The following is an 18478-nucleotide window of genomic DNA, read 5'->3' as shown; positions in this document are numbered from 1 at the left end:
AAACAGCAGGTCGGGAGCATGGGAAGGAACGCAGGATCATCGATCCTTGACGATGGCCATGGACACGTTCTACATCTCCCACGGCTCGCCCACGCTCTCCATCGACGACTCGCTGCCGGCGCGCCACTTCCTCAAGTCGTGGGAGTCGGCCGGTCTCGCCGGACCGCAGCCGCCACGCGCCATCCTCATCGTGTCCGGCCACTGGGAGACGGACACCCCGTCCGTCAACGTCATCCGCGGCACCAACGACACCATCTATGACTTCTACGGCTTCCCCGAGCAGATGTACAAGGTCGCCTTAATTCATACTCCCTCCGTTTCTAAATACTTGTCTTTCTAGGCATTTCAAATGACTATCGCATACGGATGTATGTAGACATATTTTAGAGTATAGATTCACTCATTTTACTCCGTATGTAGTCACTTGTTGAAATGTCTAAAAAGACAAGTATTTAGGAATGGAGGGAGTAATTCTATATCCCTGTCTATAGTAGTACTTTTTTTTTAAATATTTGTCGAAGAAATAGATGTATCTAGACGTATTTTAGCTTTAGATACATTCATTTATGCGACAAATAATTCTAGAGGAAGGGAGTATATGAATACAGATTAAAGTGACATTGCCCCTATGCACATATGTAGCTGACGTACCCTGCGCCGGGCGCGCCGGACGTGGGCATGATGACCAAGAAGCTCCTGGAAGACGCCGGGTTCGGGCCGGTGAGCGAGGACCACGGCCGCGGGCTCGACCATGGCGCGTGGGTGCCACTGATGCTCATGTACCCGGAGGCCAACATCCCGGTGTGCCAGCTCTCGGTGCAGACGGACCGCGACGGCACGTACCACTACGACCTGGGCAGGGCGCTGGCGCCGCTCCGGGATGACGGCGTGCTCATCGTCGGCTCCGGCAGCGCCACGCACAACCTGCGCCGTATCCTGCGGACGTTCGCGCCCACCAGCGGCGAGCCCGTGCCGGAGTGGGCGGCCGAGTTCGACGCCTGGCTCAGAGAGTCTTTACTCAACGGACGGCACGACGACGTCAAGCGGTACGAGGAGAGGGCGCCGTTCGCCAAGTTGGCGCACCCGCGACCAGACCACTTCTACCCGCTGCACGTCGCGCTCGGTGCGGCCGGGCCGGAGGCCAAGGCGGAGCTCATCCACCGCAGCTGGTCCAACGCCACGCTCTCCTACGCTTCCTACCGGTTCACCACCAAGCAGCAAGATACACTGATGGAGCCACCGTGTGACGGCGCTACCCCTGCTCTTGTATGCGATTAAATCCCCACACACAGCAAATGGGGAAGTGCAGTCTGTTGGAACAGTGGCAGAGGCAGAAATAATTTCCGCATGTGACGGAGTTTATGAAGAAAAAAAACATGTTTTAATAAAATTATGCATGAATTCACTCGAATACTACATATACTAGTAAAATGTGTTAGGATAATCATGATTGAGTCAGTTGATTAGGTCGTGTGTGTCATGCACGTAGGTTGGTTAGACTCCAGATTTGTTAGGCTAGCGTGCGTATGTGTGTCGTGATGGTGTATGTGCACCTGAGTCCACCATGTAGGGCACTAGGGCTGCGGCCGTTGGCGAGCGGATCGCACGCGCTGGCGAGTCCTCAGGCGGTGCGTGCGTGCGTGAGCAGCCGAGGGCTACAAAGCCGGCCCATATCCAGGTGGTTAGCGATCTGAGGCGTCCAGTTTGTTAGCTTGTTAGCCAGCTATAGTGGTGGCTGGATTACTACGTGTGTGCGTGAGTTAGTTGCCGGCCAGGTGATATGCATCGGGAATAAAAAGCCCCTCCTTGTACGTGGTGTGAGCCACAGTTTGAGCTGAGTAAAAAAAGAATAGGTCGTGCGTGCGGCCGAGGCGCCGTTCGTCGGCATGGCGCCGTTTGTGCGGCATGGCGTTCGTCGCCTGAAAAATCCAGTGTGCTGTGCTCCTTCTTCTACCTCTGTTCGAGCTGGTGAAAGAGAGAGAGGGGTTCGTCCGGCGTTCGTGTCGCCGGAGGGTTTGTCCCAACAAAATGTTTGTGTGTTGCCTCCACATTATAACGGTTTAACATCAATCATGTCTAACAAATCTATAATAACTAAATAGATGATCCCCACTAACCTATTTCTCTACACATGCAAGCTAGACACATCAGCAAGCTTCTGATTGGTCCATGTCATGCAGCCAAGCTTCGTCATCATACCTTTTCCTATTTAATTTTCCTTTTTGTTCTGCCGAGCGACGGAAAGAAAATCTCATTACCTTCCCTCCACGTCGTTGTCTCGCCTTCCAAGCACCACCGTCTATTCATTTCCTCCATTAGATTCCTCTTGGTCTCCTACACTATCTGTGTGTTTCTCCTGTCTCACGCATCACATTGATGAATTCCATTCCTCTTCGTCTCCTCCAAACTGCAGTAACTGATGGAACAATCCCAACACCTTCGCTGCCCTTAAAGTTGTACACCTGCGTCGTCCCCGCTGTCTCCACACTAGTTGGGAGCCAGTGCCCGTGCTCTGACCAGAATCACCACCAGTAAGCCATACTCCTCCTCAGTTGTGTTGTTCCTGTCACCTCCACCATAGCTGGGAGCCTGGTAAGCAGTGCCCTCCGTTCTGAATCCCCTCCCCATTCTACAAAAGCTCGATGAGTTTCTTTCAGTTTCTGATTTAGCAGGTTTTCGCCCGACTGGACAGATTTGCTGCCCTGTGTCATCCACTCTCATCGCCTTGTAGTACCTGTGTGCTGGACGGAACTAATCTCCAGCCCTTGCCGGCGCCGACGGCTCACCAAATAAGGTCAATATAGATTTCCCCCTAATGCATGTCGTCGTCTACCTATTGATTCTTTATGTCATGTCTATATTCAGTAGGCTGATTTTGTTATAATGGTCTTCTGATGCCACAGTTCGATCCCTGAATTCATTGATAGGAACGACACAAAAGACAGATTCTCAGGTAGACACCAAGAAGCGAAGCCGGTGCAAGAAAAATAAATCGAGACCAAGCACCACTCAGACTTAGCGGCAACAAAACGAATGTCAGGACATGACTAATCACTGACATCACAGATTGGAGGCACTTCAAGGAAATCCAGGCATGTAAAATGCTACAACTGAAAATTAGTCGTGTGATATTATATTACTCCTGTTATCTGTATGTATATAGATTCGAGTCAAAGCAGTGGAAAGTCTTCTCAGGACATTAGACTATATCAGGTATGCCCGAATTGCTTATGTGGTCTGGTGTGTCGTTCCTACCACTGATTTGCTTGCAGGACATATGAGGTATGGGTTGCAAACAAGAGATATTAACATGTGTGTCTTGATAAGTGTACGCAAGAAACTAATGTTGGAGTAGGGAGTTTTTCTATCTTCTAATCAGTTACATCCTCCGTTCCGAATTATAAGAAATTGTTCATTTCAGTCCGTGTGTAGTCCATATTAAAATATCCTAAATGTCTTATATTTCGGAATGGAGGTAGTATATCTTTCAATGTCGAACCCTTTTCTTGATCAATAACACAACCTGACCAGTGCAGATTAAATTTACAATGCATAGAGATTGCTTCGATGCCACTAATTATTCTGTTTCTATCTTTTTGTCTACACCACGGTTGCCTTTCAATTTTTTATCAAGCCTTCGGAAGTTCGGATGTTCAAACAAAAGCACGTGGGTGCTCATGCTTTTCTCTGTGGCTAGATTCATGTATTGCAGGTGTGCTTTGCTGCTCCGGTCGATTTCAACTTTCAAATGTTGCATAAATATCTGACGCACTCTTCCTAAGCAAAAGAAATCTTCTCTATGACCCATGCAAGGTTACAGCTTTTGTTATTTTCATACTGATGTACTCTTCTAGCGTTCCTTCTTTGTTATGCCTACTGTGTGTGTCTATCAGGGCCAATGGAAAGTCTTTCATCCCCCGGTGCTGCAGAACACACTCTCAGGTGATGTATTCCCTAATATGTGCATAGGACATTATTTTTTGTACAATTCATCTCATCTCGCTTTTATAGTACAAAGGTTATATTGTCTTCATGCCAAATAGCCTATATATCATGAGAACATGCCATCTCATCATACAATTGTCAATGGGATAAGGCTCACCTGAACATGCAATCATGCATGTGAAATGACACACCATAACATTCAACATGTTGTTTTCCATTTAATTACTCTACCTCTTTCAATAAATATTGTTACAACTATACATAATCAAATATAACAAGTTATATGTATTTTTAATTTTGGTTCTCATTTATATTAATCCAAATTTCATCAACCAATTCCCGCAGCAACGCGCGGGGAATCCTCTAGTATCTTTAGAATACTTATAGACATTAGATGGTATTGTCGATTCTATTTACCGTTAATTAATTCCTCATCCTCCATCAACCCCTCTCTCCTCTAAAAAACAAATACTTTGATTAACCTCATTGAAATAAATCCAGTGTATAGAGGGAGTAGAGGTGAGGACGAACATGCGTGAGTGGTTGTAGCGGGCCGATTTTCCTCCAATTTTTCTTGGTGTGCTAAGTGTGGGATGGAGGCAGATGAAGGTTGAGCGAAATGGGGTCGTTATGTCTTTTTTAGGTAGTCTAGATGTAGACACTACTAGAATCAGGTTTTGCGTTGAGTTCACTCCATCGGGATCTCGGCAAACTTATGTATCTACAAAGTTTGTTATAAACATTCACTTGGCAGTTTGCCAAAACTTGATATTTTGCCTAGTACATGCGAAAAAGGGTCAGAGAACAAAAGAAACTTGACAATCCCTCAAGTTCACAAAGTTCCTCCATATTAAAATGCGGCAAAGTCTGGCAGGTGGGCCCCACGGACGAGCAAGCAGTGGAGCCGTGGCGGTGGTCTATGTTTGCCGTGTTTCTGTTAACCAAAATTCGGCAAACTTTTCTATTTTTCTTTTTTTATTACGAAATTCCAAGGGCCACAACTATGTAGAATTACCTTGGAGCAAAACTTAGCATTATATGACAGGTGGGCTAGCGTGTAATGTGTCGTTGACTAGCTAACAGTTGGTCTTCCTATGCCGAGTGCCAGAACACGGGAAAGGGCTCTCCTTCGTTGATGGACCGCCACCGCGTTGCCTCCTCTGTTGTTCCCAGCCGTGCCGATGCCTCTCGATCTTGATAATCCCCACATGCACGGAATTGTCGTAGCAATTTTCAATGATGGAAGTGGAAAGTGTGGAGCGTCGAACCCGGAAAGGAGCTAAAGGTATGATCAATATTCTCTCAGGTCCTATCTGCCACTGATACAACCCTAGGTACACTGAGTGTTTGTTTTATCTAGAAACAAGAAATAAAACTTATTGGTATAAAGAGGTATCTTTGCAAGATAACACAAAACATAAATATAAAAGTAGGTGCTGCTTAAGTAAAGATAAAATATAATACACATTAATTCAAACAATAGTGCAGGAACCCCTTAGGGCATCTACAACGCGGGCGCTATCAGGGGGCGCGAGGATAGACTTCCCAGCCGTTATGCTCGATTCCCGTTCGATCCTGGGATTTCTCTTTGCGTCGATGCAAGAGTTGTCGCCCGACGCCTGTGTGAGACTCTTCTCTAGTACAGATTTAGCAGGAGGCGGGTGCTAACCGAGGCGCTAAGGGCACCTACAATGGAGGCGCTTAGCCCGGGCGCTAGGGTCAAATCCCCAGCCGTTGTGCCCCAAATCCCAGCCCTTTTTTCTGTTCCCAGCTAAGCCCAGGATTCACGCTTGCGTCGACGCAACTTCTCGCGCCGGGCGCTAGACCTCTTTTCCTTCTGCGCTAGGACTGGAAGTGTGCCATATTAAGCGCCTAGCCTTGTCATTAGCGTTGGAGGATTGGATGCTACAGCCGCTGCTACGTGATTTAACTTTTCTTTTATTTTCCTAAGCGCTCGTGCAAGCGGCCAGGCATTGGACATGCCCTAAGACATCTCCACCCTCAACGTACAAGCAGTTCTTTTTTCCGTTGTTCGTATGGGCGCTTTAATTGCCTCCGCGTTGTACACAACAGGCACTAGTGCAGCTGCCGTTTCCTTTTTTTTAGTCCTGTAGCGCTCGAGCGTTGGAGGCAGAGGCTCTATTGCAGGCGTTAAACAAAAAAGGATTTTCTTTTTTCTCCTAAGCGCCTATACAAGCCTCTTTGCATTGAAGATGCCCTTATAGGATTTTACTACTAGCAGCATTCCCCAGAAATAGGAAGTTGCCGCTAACTTCACTAACTACCAGCGGTGTCCAAAAACAAATAGTATGCTACAGACGTGAAGACAGTAGCGGCGTTCGTACAAAAGAAACGCTGCCAGGTTGGTTCATGAAATTAGTTGTTGTGCCACAAATAACTAGAAGCGTGCAGGTTGATCTCCAGACGCTGCCAGTTTCACCCTCTATAGCAACGTGTGGTGTCTGACATAATGCTGCTACTTGGATGTCTGACGGACTGAGCACTGACAGACATGTGACTCTTACAAGCTAGCGGCTATTAGTTGTCCTGGATGCTGCTAGCAGGTACAAACTAGCATCGTGCACTTGCCCTACAGGCTGCTAACGTTTGCACCCAATAATTGATCACCCCTTCTTTTGTCCTTTCATTCCGTCTTCTTCCTCCAACCCCCTTCATTCAGATATTCACCCCCTCTCTCTGTGTTTATTTCTTTCTCCCCACAATCTACATAAATCACTATTACATCTACCCCACCCCTCACATTTTCATTAATAGATCTATTTCTCCTCGATCTTCCCCTTGTACTTTTCTTCTATCAACACGAGGTGCCCACCTTGAGCTCTTCGTTGTTGTTGGATGTGTCAGACATATCATCGCGTCGCAACGGCATGCTATCTGTCAGATCCGGTGGCACTTTGTACATCACCGGCAGCGAAGCTGACCTTGATCCGGGCTGTCAACATGTGCTCTTTTACGGCTGCAAAAGCCCTGTAATGAAGAAAACCTCATACACAAAAGGAAACACAACTCGAGAATACATCATGTGTGCTTGCAAGGGAACTGAAGTATGTGCAACAAAACATCCTTTTCTCTTAATTAATTAATTAGATATTTGGCATGTAACTCTAGTTTTTCATGGCATTAAGTATGTACTCTTGCTACACGTGGATATGGCCCGATCACTTAATGCTTATGTAAACAATTTGGTCAAGTACCGCACTTGATCACTCGGAGCCCGATTGGATGACGCTTTGACAGACAAACGAGAGATACAAGTGAAGATGGATGAGGAGCAAGTCAAGATGGATGAGCAGCAAATATAAATTAATGTCATGCACACCCAAAACAACGAAATGCGAGCCAAGATAGAGAAGTTTCGATATGCACTCCTCATTGCTGTAATGATTTGTTTCGTACTCCCAGCTAGATCAGTAGCAAAATTTCTTCTGGTAGCATCCATTGCACTGATGATATTTTTCGCTTAGGCATTATCTAGAGTAGCAATTTCCAGTTATGTACTTCTTTTAGTTCTAGTACTATTTGATTTAATTGTTTCTGGATATTATGCATGTACTCCAGATATGCAAGCAGTACTTCTTCATATATGTATGTTATCGATCATGCAGATAGCACTAATTTTGATATGATATAATAATAAGACAACATGTATAAAAAATTATACATACATGAAGAGTTAGCAGCGTGTACCGAGCGAACGAATGCTACTAACGTTTAAACTTGCAGCATGTGAAGCAACTTGTGGTTGGATGGTTAGGAGTACAGTGGTATCCCCTGCCCACCAGAGTTCGACTTCCAGACTTGACATTGGTGCTCACATTTCCTGGATTTATTGCAGGACTTCTGGTGATTTATGTTCTTTATTCATGGACATTATTATGTTGATATCAATTACTTCATCGTTTCTCAATACTCATATCATAAAAGATTACATGATAAACATGTTGGTAGCATTCAACATAAAAATTTATCTTTGTTTTATCATTTACCTCCTCATGGACGAGCAGGAATTAAGATTGGGGATGCTGATTCGTCTTTGACATATCTATAATTTTTTATTGTTTCATGGTATTATATTATAAATTATATATACTTTATATGCAATTTTATTTCATTTTTTGGGAATTAACTATTAACCAAATGCCCAGTGTCAGTTGTTGTTTTCTGCTTGTTTTTTGGTTTTACAGAAAATCCCTACCAAACAAAGTCCAAATGCTACGAAACTTTTTGACGATTTTTTTGAACCAGAGGTACCCTAGAAGTTTCGGGGGAGGACCAGAAGCCAGAAGAGGAGACGACAAGACAACAGGGCGCACACAGGGGATACTCTGCCGGAGGGGGAATTGACCACGAAGTGCTTCTACATCAACCTTGTTGCCCTTTCAATGATGTGTGAGTAGTTCACACAGGACTTATGGGTCCATAGTTAGTAGCTAGATCTCTCTCTCTCTCTCTCTCTCTCTCTCTCTCTCTCTCTCTCTCTCTTTGATCTTCAATACAATGTTCTCTTCAGAGATCGATTCGATGTAATCTTTTAACGATGTTTGTTGGGATCCGATGAATTGTGGGTTTATGGTCAGATTATTCATTGAAAGTAACTGAGTCTTTTCTAAACTTTATTACATGTGATTGTTATAGCTTCGTATTTCTTTCCGATATATCCGTTTGGTTTGTCCAACTAGATTGATTTATCTTCAATGGGAGAGGTGCTTTGTGGTAGGGATTCAATCTTGCGGTGTCCTTACTCAGTGTCAGGAGGTGTAGGGGTGCACGTATTTGTATTGTTGCTATTAAGGGTAAAATAACGGGGTTTAAACATATCGCTTGGTTTTATTATGTCTACATTATGTCATCATGCTTAAAGTGTTACTCTGTTCTTTACGGACTTAATACCATAGATGCATGCACTAGTAGAAAACAGGGCTATCGTTCGGGCCTGGCCAGCCCATTAGTCCCGGTTCCGCACGAACCGGGACCCATGGGGTACATTAGTCCCGGTTCGTGGGCCCAGGGGGGCGGCCGGGCCACTGGTCCCGGTTTGTCTGGACCTTTTGGTCCCGGTTCAAGGCACGAACCGGGACCAATGCGCCTCGCCCCTGGCCCATGACCATTAGTCCCGGTTTGTGCCACAAACCGGGACTAAAGGGTTGGTCCTCGTTGCGGCCAGAGTTTGGTCCCACCTCGCCAACCGAAGGGCGCTCACACCGGTTTATAAGCCCGTCCATCTCTGCCTTGTTGAGCTCCTCTCAAAATGAAAATAGATGCCCTTATAAGGACAAATAATCTTGATTATGTCCTGTTCTGTCAAGGCAGATTAGCAATACATCTTAATAATGTGGTCATGCCACTGATACATGTGCTACATCTGTGCATATATATCAATCATCTTTGCACAGCGGGATCCAGCACACTCAGGCGGCTTATTCTCTACTAGCTACTCTGCTAGTACATCAGAATTCAGAAAAGCACCCACCTAGAATTAGTTACTCTGCTAGTACAACAAAATTCAGAAAACTCACCTACCTAGAATTCAGATCTTACCTAGAATTTATACCTTACGGTTGATGTAATGGAGGGTTGCAGCCAGCACCCGGACCTATCAGTCCACGAAGGTGCTGTCTAGCTTCCGCACCTGCACCTTCAGACGAATGCTGCTATTGTATGGGACGAGCAGGGCAAGGACGAGCTCGGACGTGTTTACAAGGAGGAGTTTCCTCGCTCACCTCAAAAGGAACAAGCAAAACAGGGACGAGCACAGATGGGAACCAGAACAACGACGATCTCGGAGGTCAGCTCAGACGGGGAAAGCGGCCAAGCCGGCGGTGTACGAGCAGAGCGGCTGTGAGGTCGAGGACGAGCGGCGGAGTTGAGATCGAAGTCGAACGACTGGGCGTTGATGGAGAAGTCTACGGGGACGACCGGCCCGGCCGGCGGTGAGATTGAGGGCGAGCTATGGGATCGAGGTGGAGGAATACAGAGTATTGGCGACGGCGGCGAACAGGAGTTCCATCTTATCGCGGCATGGTGAGAGAGGAAAGGAACCGCTTGACTTTGGTCGTACGATCAAAAAACTGATGGCATCCAGCTCGTGCGTCGGATTTGAAATGAACGGCATCCAGGTGGTGTGGCGTTTTTGCAATCTGTCACGGGGTTGCCAAATACATATTTCGTACATTCAAATACAAAGTTTTTCTCTTTTGAGAACATACTTGAATAAGAAGTTAGGAACTGGTGACAGGCACATATAGTATGTATCCAGCAGCAAACCAACGAACGCCCTAGACTGATCGACTCCATCTCCACCATCCAGCAGCCGCCATGGACCAGGCGCGGTGGGCGGACCTCCTGCCGGACTTGCTGTGCGAGATCGCCGCATGGCTGGACGACGTCGCGGACTTCGTCCGCTTCCACGCCGTCTGCAAGCCATGGCGTGCCTCACGCGACGAGGCGCGGCCGCCGTTGTTCCTGCCTTGGCTCCTCGCTGCGGACGGCAAAGATTCGGCCGCCCTCCGATTCAGGTGCATCTTCTCCAAGTCCAGCTACCGGTCCATGTTGCCGTCCACGCCACCGAGGTACCGGGTGTGCAGCGCCACCGCCGTCAGATACCTCACCATCGAACATCCCCGCCATTGTCTCTACGATCTTCTCACCGGAGAAACCGCCCATAAAAACATGCCTCGTCTCCCGTACAACGTCCGCAGTCAGTGGGACAAGAATAATCCCCAGGGCATTATCTACGGCGACGGCACGATCCTGGTCACTATGGGGGCCGGTAGTATCTTGCAGGTCATCACGCGAGAAGCCGCCGCCACCGGTGACTTGTTGGTCCCTGGCGAATACGAGTGCAAGGACTGCTACGTCTTTGAGTCCCGTGGCGAGCTGTTATGGGCATCGGTTCGCACCTCGTACAGTGTTTCGTGCAAAGAAGGTAGCCGCAACGTTGATGCCCTATGGGTGTTGGTGCATAAGCTAGAGGAGGAGGAGGACGCGGCGGCGCAAGGGACGAAGACGCGGTGGGTGAGAAAAGATGAGCGTAGCCTGGCGGATCGTGTGTTGTTTCTGGGGTCGCCCAATAGCTTCGCCATAGACGCCTCGCGGCTGGGCAGCCATGGGGGCTGCGCCTATTTCGTCTACGACAACAGTACGGGTCAATGTAAGGCCTTCCCGCCTGGACATTGTGGCATTTTCAGGTACAACTTCCTCAATGCCAAGACTGATTTAAGAGCGGCTACCTCCAGGATGGGACGACGAGAGGTGCACGTGGCTCGTCCCGCAACCCGCTATTGCTCCAATTCAGGTATATACACTAGTAAAAGAGTTCAAATTGATATTTTTGATAATAGAAAATTTCATTAATTTTGTGGTCACATCCATATCAAGTTAATACAGCCGTACCTGTAAGAGTTTAACCCTTGAACATATAAGCCGCTACAAGTTTTATAGTAGTTGGCATTTTTTGGAGCCGTTCGTTTGTCTCGATCTAACGGCGCATACATACGTAGTACTCGAAAGTACGCGGATGAAAGTACTCGAAAGTACTATTAGTCTAGGGGCATTTTAGTCCTAGGAAAAATATGACAAGGTAGGGCCCTCTCGTCCAATGCAAAACCGCCGGCCCTCTCCTCCAATGCAAAACCGCCGCCCCTCTCGTCCAATGCAAAGCCGCCGCCGTGCTCCTTCCCCTCTTCCATCACCATTGCAACCGCGGCCATCTCCTAGCCTTCTCCTCCTTCTCGCGGCCGCAACTTTGCTCTTCTCATCTTCCACATCCACCCCCCTCTTCCATCCACGCAAGATCCTCGATGGAGCAGCAGATTGAGCACATCGGCGGCGGCGAGAACGCCGACTTCGTGGAGATCGCCGGCGGCGAGAACACCGACTTCATGGAGATCGCCGGCGGCGACCAGGTCAAGATGGCCAGGTTGACGGAGATCCGTTCTTGGTTTCACAACATATTGCAGATGAACTGGACGGCAATGGCCACTTTGAAGCAAATGACGAGGAGGGAGAGGGCAAAGCTTTCCCCCCCACCCGCACAACCGATGCACAAGGTCGAGATCCTCCTCTGGGCGATGGAACAGGCCGATTCGTCCAGCCCGTGGACCAGGCGTAGGTGGTGGGCAGTCAGATCCAGGGTAGAGCATCCACTGGATCAGGAACCCACGGTGCACGAGGTGCCGTTGCAGATTGTGGAGCCTCCAACCGAGTCGGAGATGACTCCGAAGCGCAAGAGGAGGAGGACAGTGGTCGTGACATCGCTTCCCCGCCATTCTCCACGCTTCCCTCGCCGCTCTCCTCGTCAGAACGGCGGCCGTAGCTATGTTTAGGGTAAGATTGCTGAATTTCATTCATCATTACTTGCCACTTGCTTAATTTGATTCTCTGCAATATGTTCTTGCTACCTGTGTACTTGAATCCGTAGCCTCTGGATGGCAGCTTAGTTTGATCGACGAGGCTGTAATGAGTCTAGGCATATAGCATTGCTATGTTTACTTGCTACGTTTTGATGTGCTGGAGTTGTATCCATGATAGGAAATTTTGTCTGTCACCTCAAGAGTTGTGTTCAAATGACGTGATGCAATCTGTGTAAATTGAACTTGCAATATTTTGGCTGCAAGCAGTGCCTCCAGAAAAGTTCAGTACACAGTTTAGAGTGATAGACTCTGGGTTGACACTGAAATATTTCAATACTGCAAGTTTAGTAGATAGTTGTAGGCATTGAAATATTTCAGTACTGACAGGTTCACACTGAAATATTTGAGTAGTGCAATTGCAGTACACACGGGTACACACTGAAAAATTTCAGTAGTGCAATGCAATTTCAGTACACACGGGTAGACACTGAATATTTCAGTACTGCAGTTTCAGTACACGCACGCAACCCCAGAAATATTTCGGTGTAGCAGTTTCAGTACACGCGCGTAGCCACTGAAATATTTTGGTGGTGCTGTTTCAGTACAAGCACGTAGCCTCTGAAATATTTCGGTGGTGCACTTTCAGTACATGCACGTACCCACTGAAATATTTCAGTGGTTCACTTTCAGTACACGCACGTACGAAATGAAATATTTCAGTGGTGCTGTTTCAGTACACGCATGTAGCAACTGAAATATTTCAGTGGTGCTGTTTCAGTACACACACGTAGCCACTGAAATATTTCAGTAATGCACTTTCAGTACAGAGATGTAGACACTGAAATATTTCAGTAGTGCCATGTCGGTGATCTTGCATCCAAATATTTAGGGCTTCCTAATGATTCAACAAAAAAATAGACATAAGCAGTGAAATAATTTTTGTAGGGATGTTGGCTTACTCATGTTTTAGAGTGGTTGGGCTTTTTTAGAACCGTTCGTTGATGTCGATCTAACGGCAGACAAATACGAAGTACTGGGTAGTACTCCGATGCCATATCAATGTTGCTGATATGAATATGCATGTTTTCACCAAGTGTTGTGTCTGAATTAGAACGGAGCATTTTTTCTTGATGGTATCCATGGATCTAGAACTCCTATGAATTTGCTCATGTTGGATGTTTTGTTCTCCATCATTTGTACTAGCATTCCGTGCGATTAGCTGCCATGAAAAGACCCCTAGCAAATTTATTTTCTTGCCTCCAACATCCCAGGTGTGTTTTGCAGGAAAAAACCTGGAGTTCACCAGGCTGGCTGAAGTTGTGAGGCTGGGAGGCTGATGGTGCTGCTACTGGCTGATCCTTCTTATTTCAGTTTTTGTTCGTCCTTTCTCAAGCCGTTGGACCAGGGCTACTTCCCTATGTGCCGTTAATGTATTAAGTAGTTCCTTCGAATTTGTAGTATTAGTTAGTTTGAATGTGGAAGTACCTTAATATTTAGGAACGAAATGTTGCTTTGTATGACCAAGGGTTTGATACCTTAATCTTTGGATAATTAATTATGTGAATTGTTGGATGTGGCGCACAACGAAACGCCTCTACCATTGATACTAGTTCAACATGTCGGTCCAATTAGAGACCAACCACTACCATATAGAACAGTTAGCATTTCATACTACAACCTGGCACGTACAAAACATCACACAGTGGAATAATCCCAGCGAGTAGACCACTAAATACCGAAAACATCACAACATGTCAGAAGTGTTTTAAGTATTTTATCGTTGCAAAAACCTTAGAAAATCCGTACAAATGCCGACAACCTTAGCAAACTAGTCATGATTGCTTTTCATGTTGATACAAAGATGTAGAAAAATATTGGGTCCGTTTACAACCTTAGCAAACTTGCTTCTCATGTTTACATCACGGCCGCCGGGTGAAGGAGGAGAAAAGCCCACCTACCTAACATGAGTTTTCTCACACACCACGGCCTGCATACGACTACAAACCCAGTGATATGGGCCACGATGCAGGCCCGTGGGTGGTTACAGAATGGAACACGAACAACACGAGCCCCACGACCCCCACGATCACGATAACGACGAGCGCCTCCCTCACGCGACGAACCGCCTCCCCCAGAACTCAAAAAGGCACCTTCTCCTCCATTCCTCCCTCATTATGCGAACCACGTCCATCTACTCCACAAACTGCAACCACCGTCTCTGTCTCAAAACCACCGTCGCTGGAGAAGGGCAATGGCGGAGGAGCCGTCTACCAAGCGTCGGTGTGGCGAGACGTCCGACCAGAGCATCAAGGAAGAGCAGAGCATCAAGGAAGACGACGTTCAGGTCCCTGGTGAGAAGCGCGACTACACCACCAAACTTGACAAGGTGGAACTCCACGGCAAAGAGACGCTGGAGGTCGTCTGCACTAGCAATCCAGACACTGCCGACGAAATGCTCAGGAGGCTCTTCATGAAAGCCGTCGGCATGTATCCTAGATTCGTCGGCGTTGATGTGGAGTATACCAGGGATGACGAACCTCCGCAGTACGCAGCAGTTCTGCAGTTATGCGTGGAGGAACTCTGCCTGGTGTACCACATCGCTGCGGCCACAAAATGGTGAGCCATCCTACTCATATACCCTAGTTTCTCAACTACATGTACTAGTGTAGATTGTGAAGTGGACGCACTAGTGTAGTTTCTCAAGTACATGCACTGGCATAGATTTTTACCCTGATGCACTGGATTAGTATCTTAAAATCTTGCACCAGATTAATCACCAAACTTGATATACTAGTGTAGTTTCTGCACTTGATGCATTAGTGCTGTGTCTACCGGTGTGGATGCATGAGTGTTATTTTCTGAAGTTGATGCACTGGACTAGATGTATTAGTGTTGTGTCTACTAGTGTAGTTTCTGATATACCAGTGTAGTTTCTGATATTGATGCATTAGTGTTGTGTCTACCGGTGTGGATGCACTGGACTAGATGTATTAAAAGTTGTTTCTGAAGTTGATGTAGTGAAGTAGTTTGCTGTAGTGTTATTTTCAACTGTATGATCCAAAAAGAGAAATAACATCATGTACTTCATGCATTCATCACTCGTATTGTTTGGTTCTGGCACTAGCAGTGTCACACTTTGCCACAATTTTTTGTCAAGTTTGCCTAAGGTTAGTTCATCAAAATGAGGGCCACAAGTTGGCAAGCTAAGGGAATCTTGCCACACTTTTTGTGTGTATGCCATGTGGGACCCAAGTGTGGCTTGCCTAGGGTGTGGCTTGAACCAAACACACACCTAAGTTGGTCAAACTTGCCTAACCTTAGGTGTGGCAATCTTTGGCAAACTTAGTCACAAACCAAACAACTCCTAAATCTTCAAAATTACTACTAATCTTCAATATGTCTCTCCCCTTGAAGGCCCAAGCGCCTCAAGAGCTTCCTCCAGGAGAAGAAGTTGTTCACCTTTGCCGGTTTCAGCATTCATAATGACAAAGAGATGCTGAAGATGTCTGGTTTGGAGATCAACCCCGAAAAGTACATCGACATTCAGAAAAACTATAGAGTTCCATATGGCTGCAGAAAGAAGCCGTACGACTCCTTGGCTGATGTTGCAGCCAGCGTCATCCACCCATTTTACCAAAACATGAAGAAGAAGATCAACAGGACCGAAGACCATAAACTGTGGGGGATCAGCCCGCTGCCAGACTACCTCATCGAGTACGCAGCCAAGGATGCGTACGCCACCTACAAGGCTTGGAAGATAATAGACAACATCAAATCAGGTGTGGAAATTTCAGAAGCACAGGAGGCTGACCCCTACTACCACTGCCACTACGCAGCATGAAGAGAGATCAAAGTCTGCCTTCAAGTTGCTAGCGCAGTGTCCTTTTATGATATCTATGTTTCTTTGTTGTTAGGTGTGTCTGAACTTATGTCCTATGGTGTGTCTGAACTGATGCTGTGCGGTGGTTGATCTGCCGTTTATCTTAAGAGTTTGCATTGATACTAGTTCAACATGTCGGTCCAATTAGAGACCAGCCACTACCATATAGAACAGTTAGCATTTCATACTACAACCTGGCGCAACACTGAAGCGCCACTACCATATAGAACAGTTAGCATGTCTGAAGCAACACTGAAGTGCCATTTGTGATAATTGCACCATCGAAACAACAACTAAACATGAAGGAAGCATTCACCACCAATAAAGTTAAGGCCACACATATAGATAGCATTCTAAGTTACCACCACATGTACCAGGAAGTTCACCACAGATCCAGTTCACACACACACAATACATTACATTACATTACGTTAATAGAAGTTCACCACAGTTTCCAAAAGTAAAACATCATCAAATATAGCGATGATGAGTACGGCTTCCAGCTTCTGATGATTAGCATGATGTACGACTAGAGGTTAGGGTTTTTCAGGACCTTGTGGAGGGCAGAATGCTGAGCACTGATCTTGTAGTCATGACTGCTGATGGATGTAGCCCGACAATGCTCCATCAGATGCTCCTGCAACCCAGACCTGGGCTTGGGCTTGCTGCAGTAGGGGCACCTGTACTTGTCCTTCCTCCAGTTGTAGTACATGGCAGATCCTTGGGCCCTGATCTTCTGCACCTCCTTCTCTTCAAAGGACTTGACGTTCCCCTCGTCCACATCATCTCCAGATTCATACTGCACACATTAATGACTGGCATTAATACATTATGCATTCAAAAAACTATAAACACGTAATACTAACTCAATGCACAAATAACATTTCAACTAGGCCTTACCTCGTACGGCTCATCTTCATCACAGTCATATTGGTAGAACCCAGTCTTGTCCCACTTCCTCTTGTTGCCCACAAGATCCTCCTCCTCCTGCTATATTGTCAAACAAGCACATCAATTACAATGAATTGAATTGCAGTTAACATAATGTCATTACAAACAAAATTGTGAATGTGAACCACATTGGTATGTTGCAAGTGACCAAATGCTTTCCTTATAAATAAAGAATCTAAGCAATCAATCAAAAGACAAATGATTTCCTTCACAAATGCTAATAAAATGCAAGCTGGATTCTTGACATTCCCTGAATTTACCCAACACTTTTCTTTTGAGGGAATTCCCCCCCACACTACTTAATGGAAACATATAGTATATTTTGTTGCTAGGATCCTGCCTTGGAATGTTTACTTCACACTTTACATATAGTATATACTAAGTACAGAAGCCAACTACAAATTTCAATATGCACAGATTACTGTTTTTGGGATAATGCAGCAAAGCTCCTACACATATTAACATAATGCAGTAGTTAATTAGGTACAACTTCAACTATAAATGCATACATCTCCAACAAACATCTAAAATTTCATTACTTACCAAAACAACAAAAAATTATACTATAGATGAATCTTGTATCATCTAAATCAATTCATTGGCACATCAAAATTAATGCATTCGAAATCAAATATGTTTCCATCCAGTATCATTGAACCACAGATCAAATCAAATAATCATAAATGTCAGCAGCATTGAACTACAGATCTAATAATCATATGACATCTATCTGACCTTAAATTCCCCCTTAAATAAGGTATTCAACCTCATACTAATTAAAATCTAACAAGCAAAAATTGAACTACTAATCTAATAAGCATCTGAAAAAACCCCAAGATGCTTTTATCTCTGAAGCAACGGCATTGTAGAGGATGTTCAATGCTGTCAATATCTCTGAAGCAACAACAAAATTCCACAACTAACCCAAACTAAATAAGCATAGACTGCCCCTTCCCCTCGACCACGCTTCCCCTCTCCTTCAGAAGCCCCAATCCAGCACAAAAAAATCCAGCCCTTGAGAAGCTCTTTTTGATTAACATGACAACACCCAGTACATGAGCACATCCTTCACTATATTTACAACCAAACTAATGCACCATCTAATCACCTCAGGTAGACAATTTCCAAAACACAAGGCCATGCAGAAATCTAACCAAACAAAGTTCTGGCCACGAACACTACAATCTAAAAGCTACCAACTAAAAGTGATAAGCAGATACCTTCTGCTCCGCCTCCTCCTCGCCGGAGCCGGCCTCCACCTTCTCCACCTCGTGCGCCTCGCCACAGCCCGCCCCCACCTTCTGCGCCTCGCCAGAGCCCGCCTCCACCT

General features: G+C 46.0%; 1 protein-coding gene across 1 annotated transcript; it reads left to right on the top strand.

The window, feature by feature from the left end:
* LOC123140711 (extradiol ring-cleavage dioxygenase) lies at positions 1-1416 on the top strand. The gene is made up of 2 exons (XM_044559999.1): positions 1-292; positions 643-1416. The coding sequence occupies exons 1-2, from the start codon at positions 53-55 to the stop codon at positions 1276-1278; spliced, it is 876 nt and encodes a 291-aa protein (XP_044415934.1). The 5' UTR covers positions 1-52; the 3' UTR covers positions 1279-1416.
* The last annotated feature ends 17062 nt before the right edge of the window (positions 1417-18478 follow it).

Source organism: Triticum aestivum, chromosome 6D (assembly GCF_018294505.1).
Source record: "Triticum aestivum cultivar Chinese Spring chromosome 6D, IWGSC CS RefSeq v2.1, whole genome shotgun sequence".
NCBI classification, from domain to species: Eukaryota; Viridiplantae; Streptophyta; class Magnoliopsida; order Poales; family Poaceae; genus Triticum; species Triticum aestivum.
This window is presented reverse-complemented; position numbering and strand designations above follow the sequence as displayed.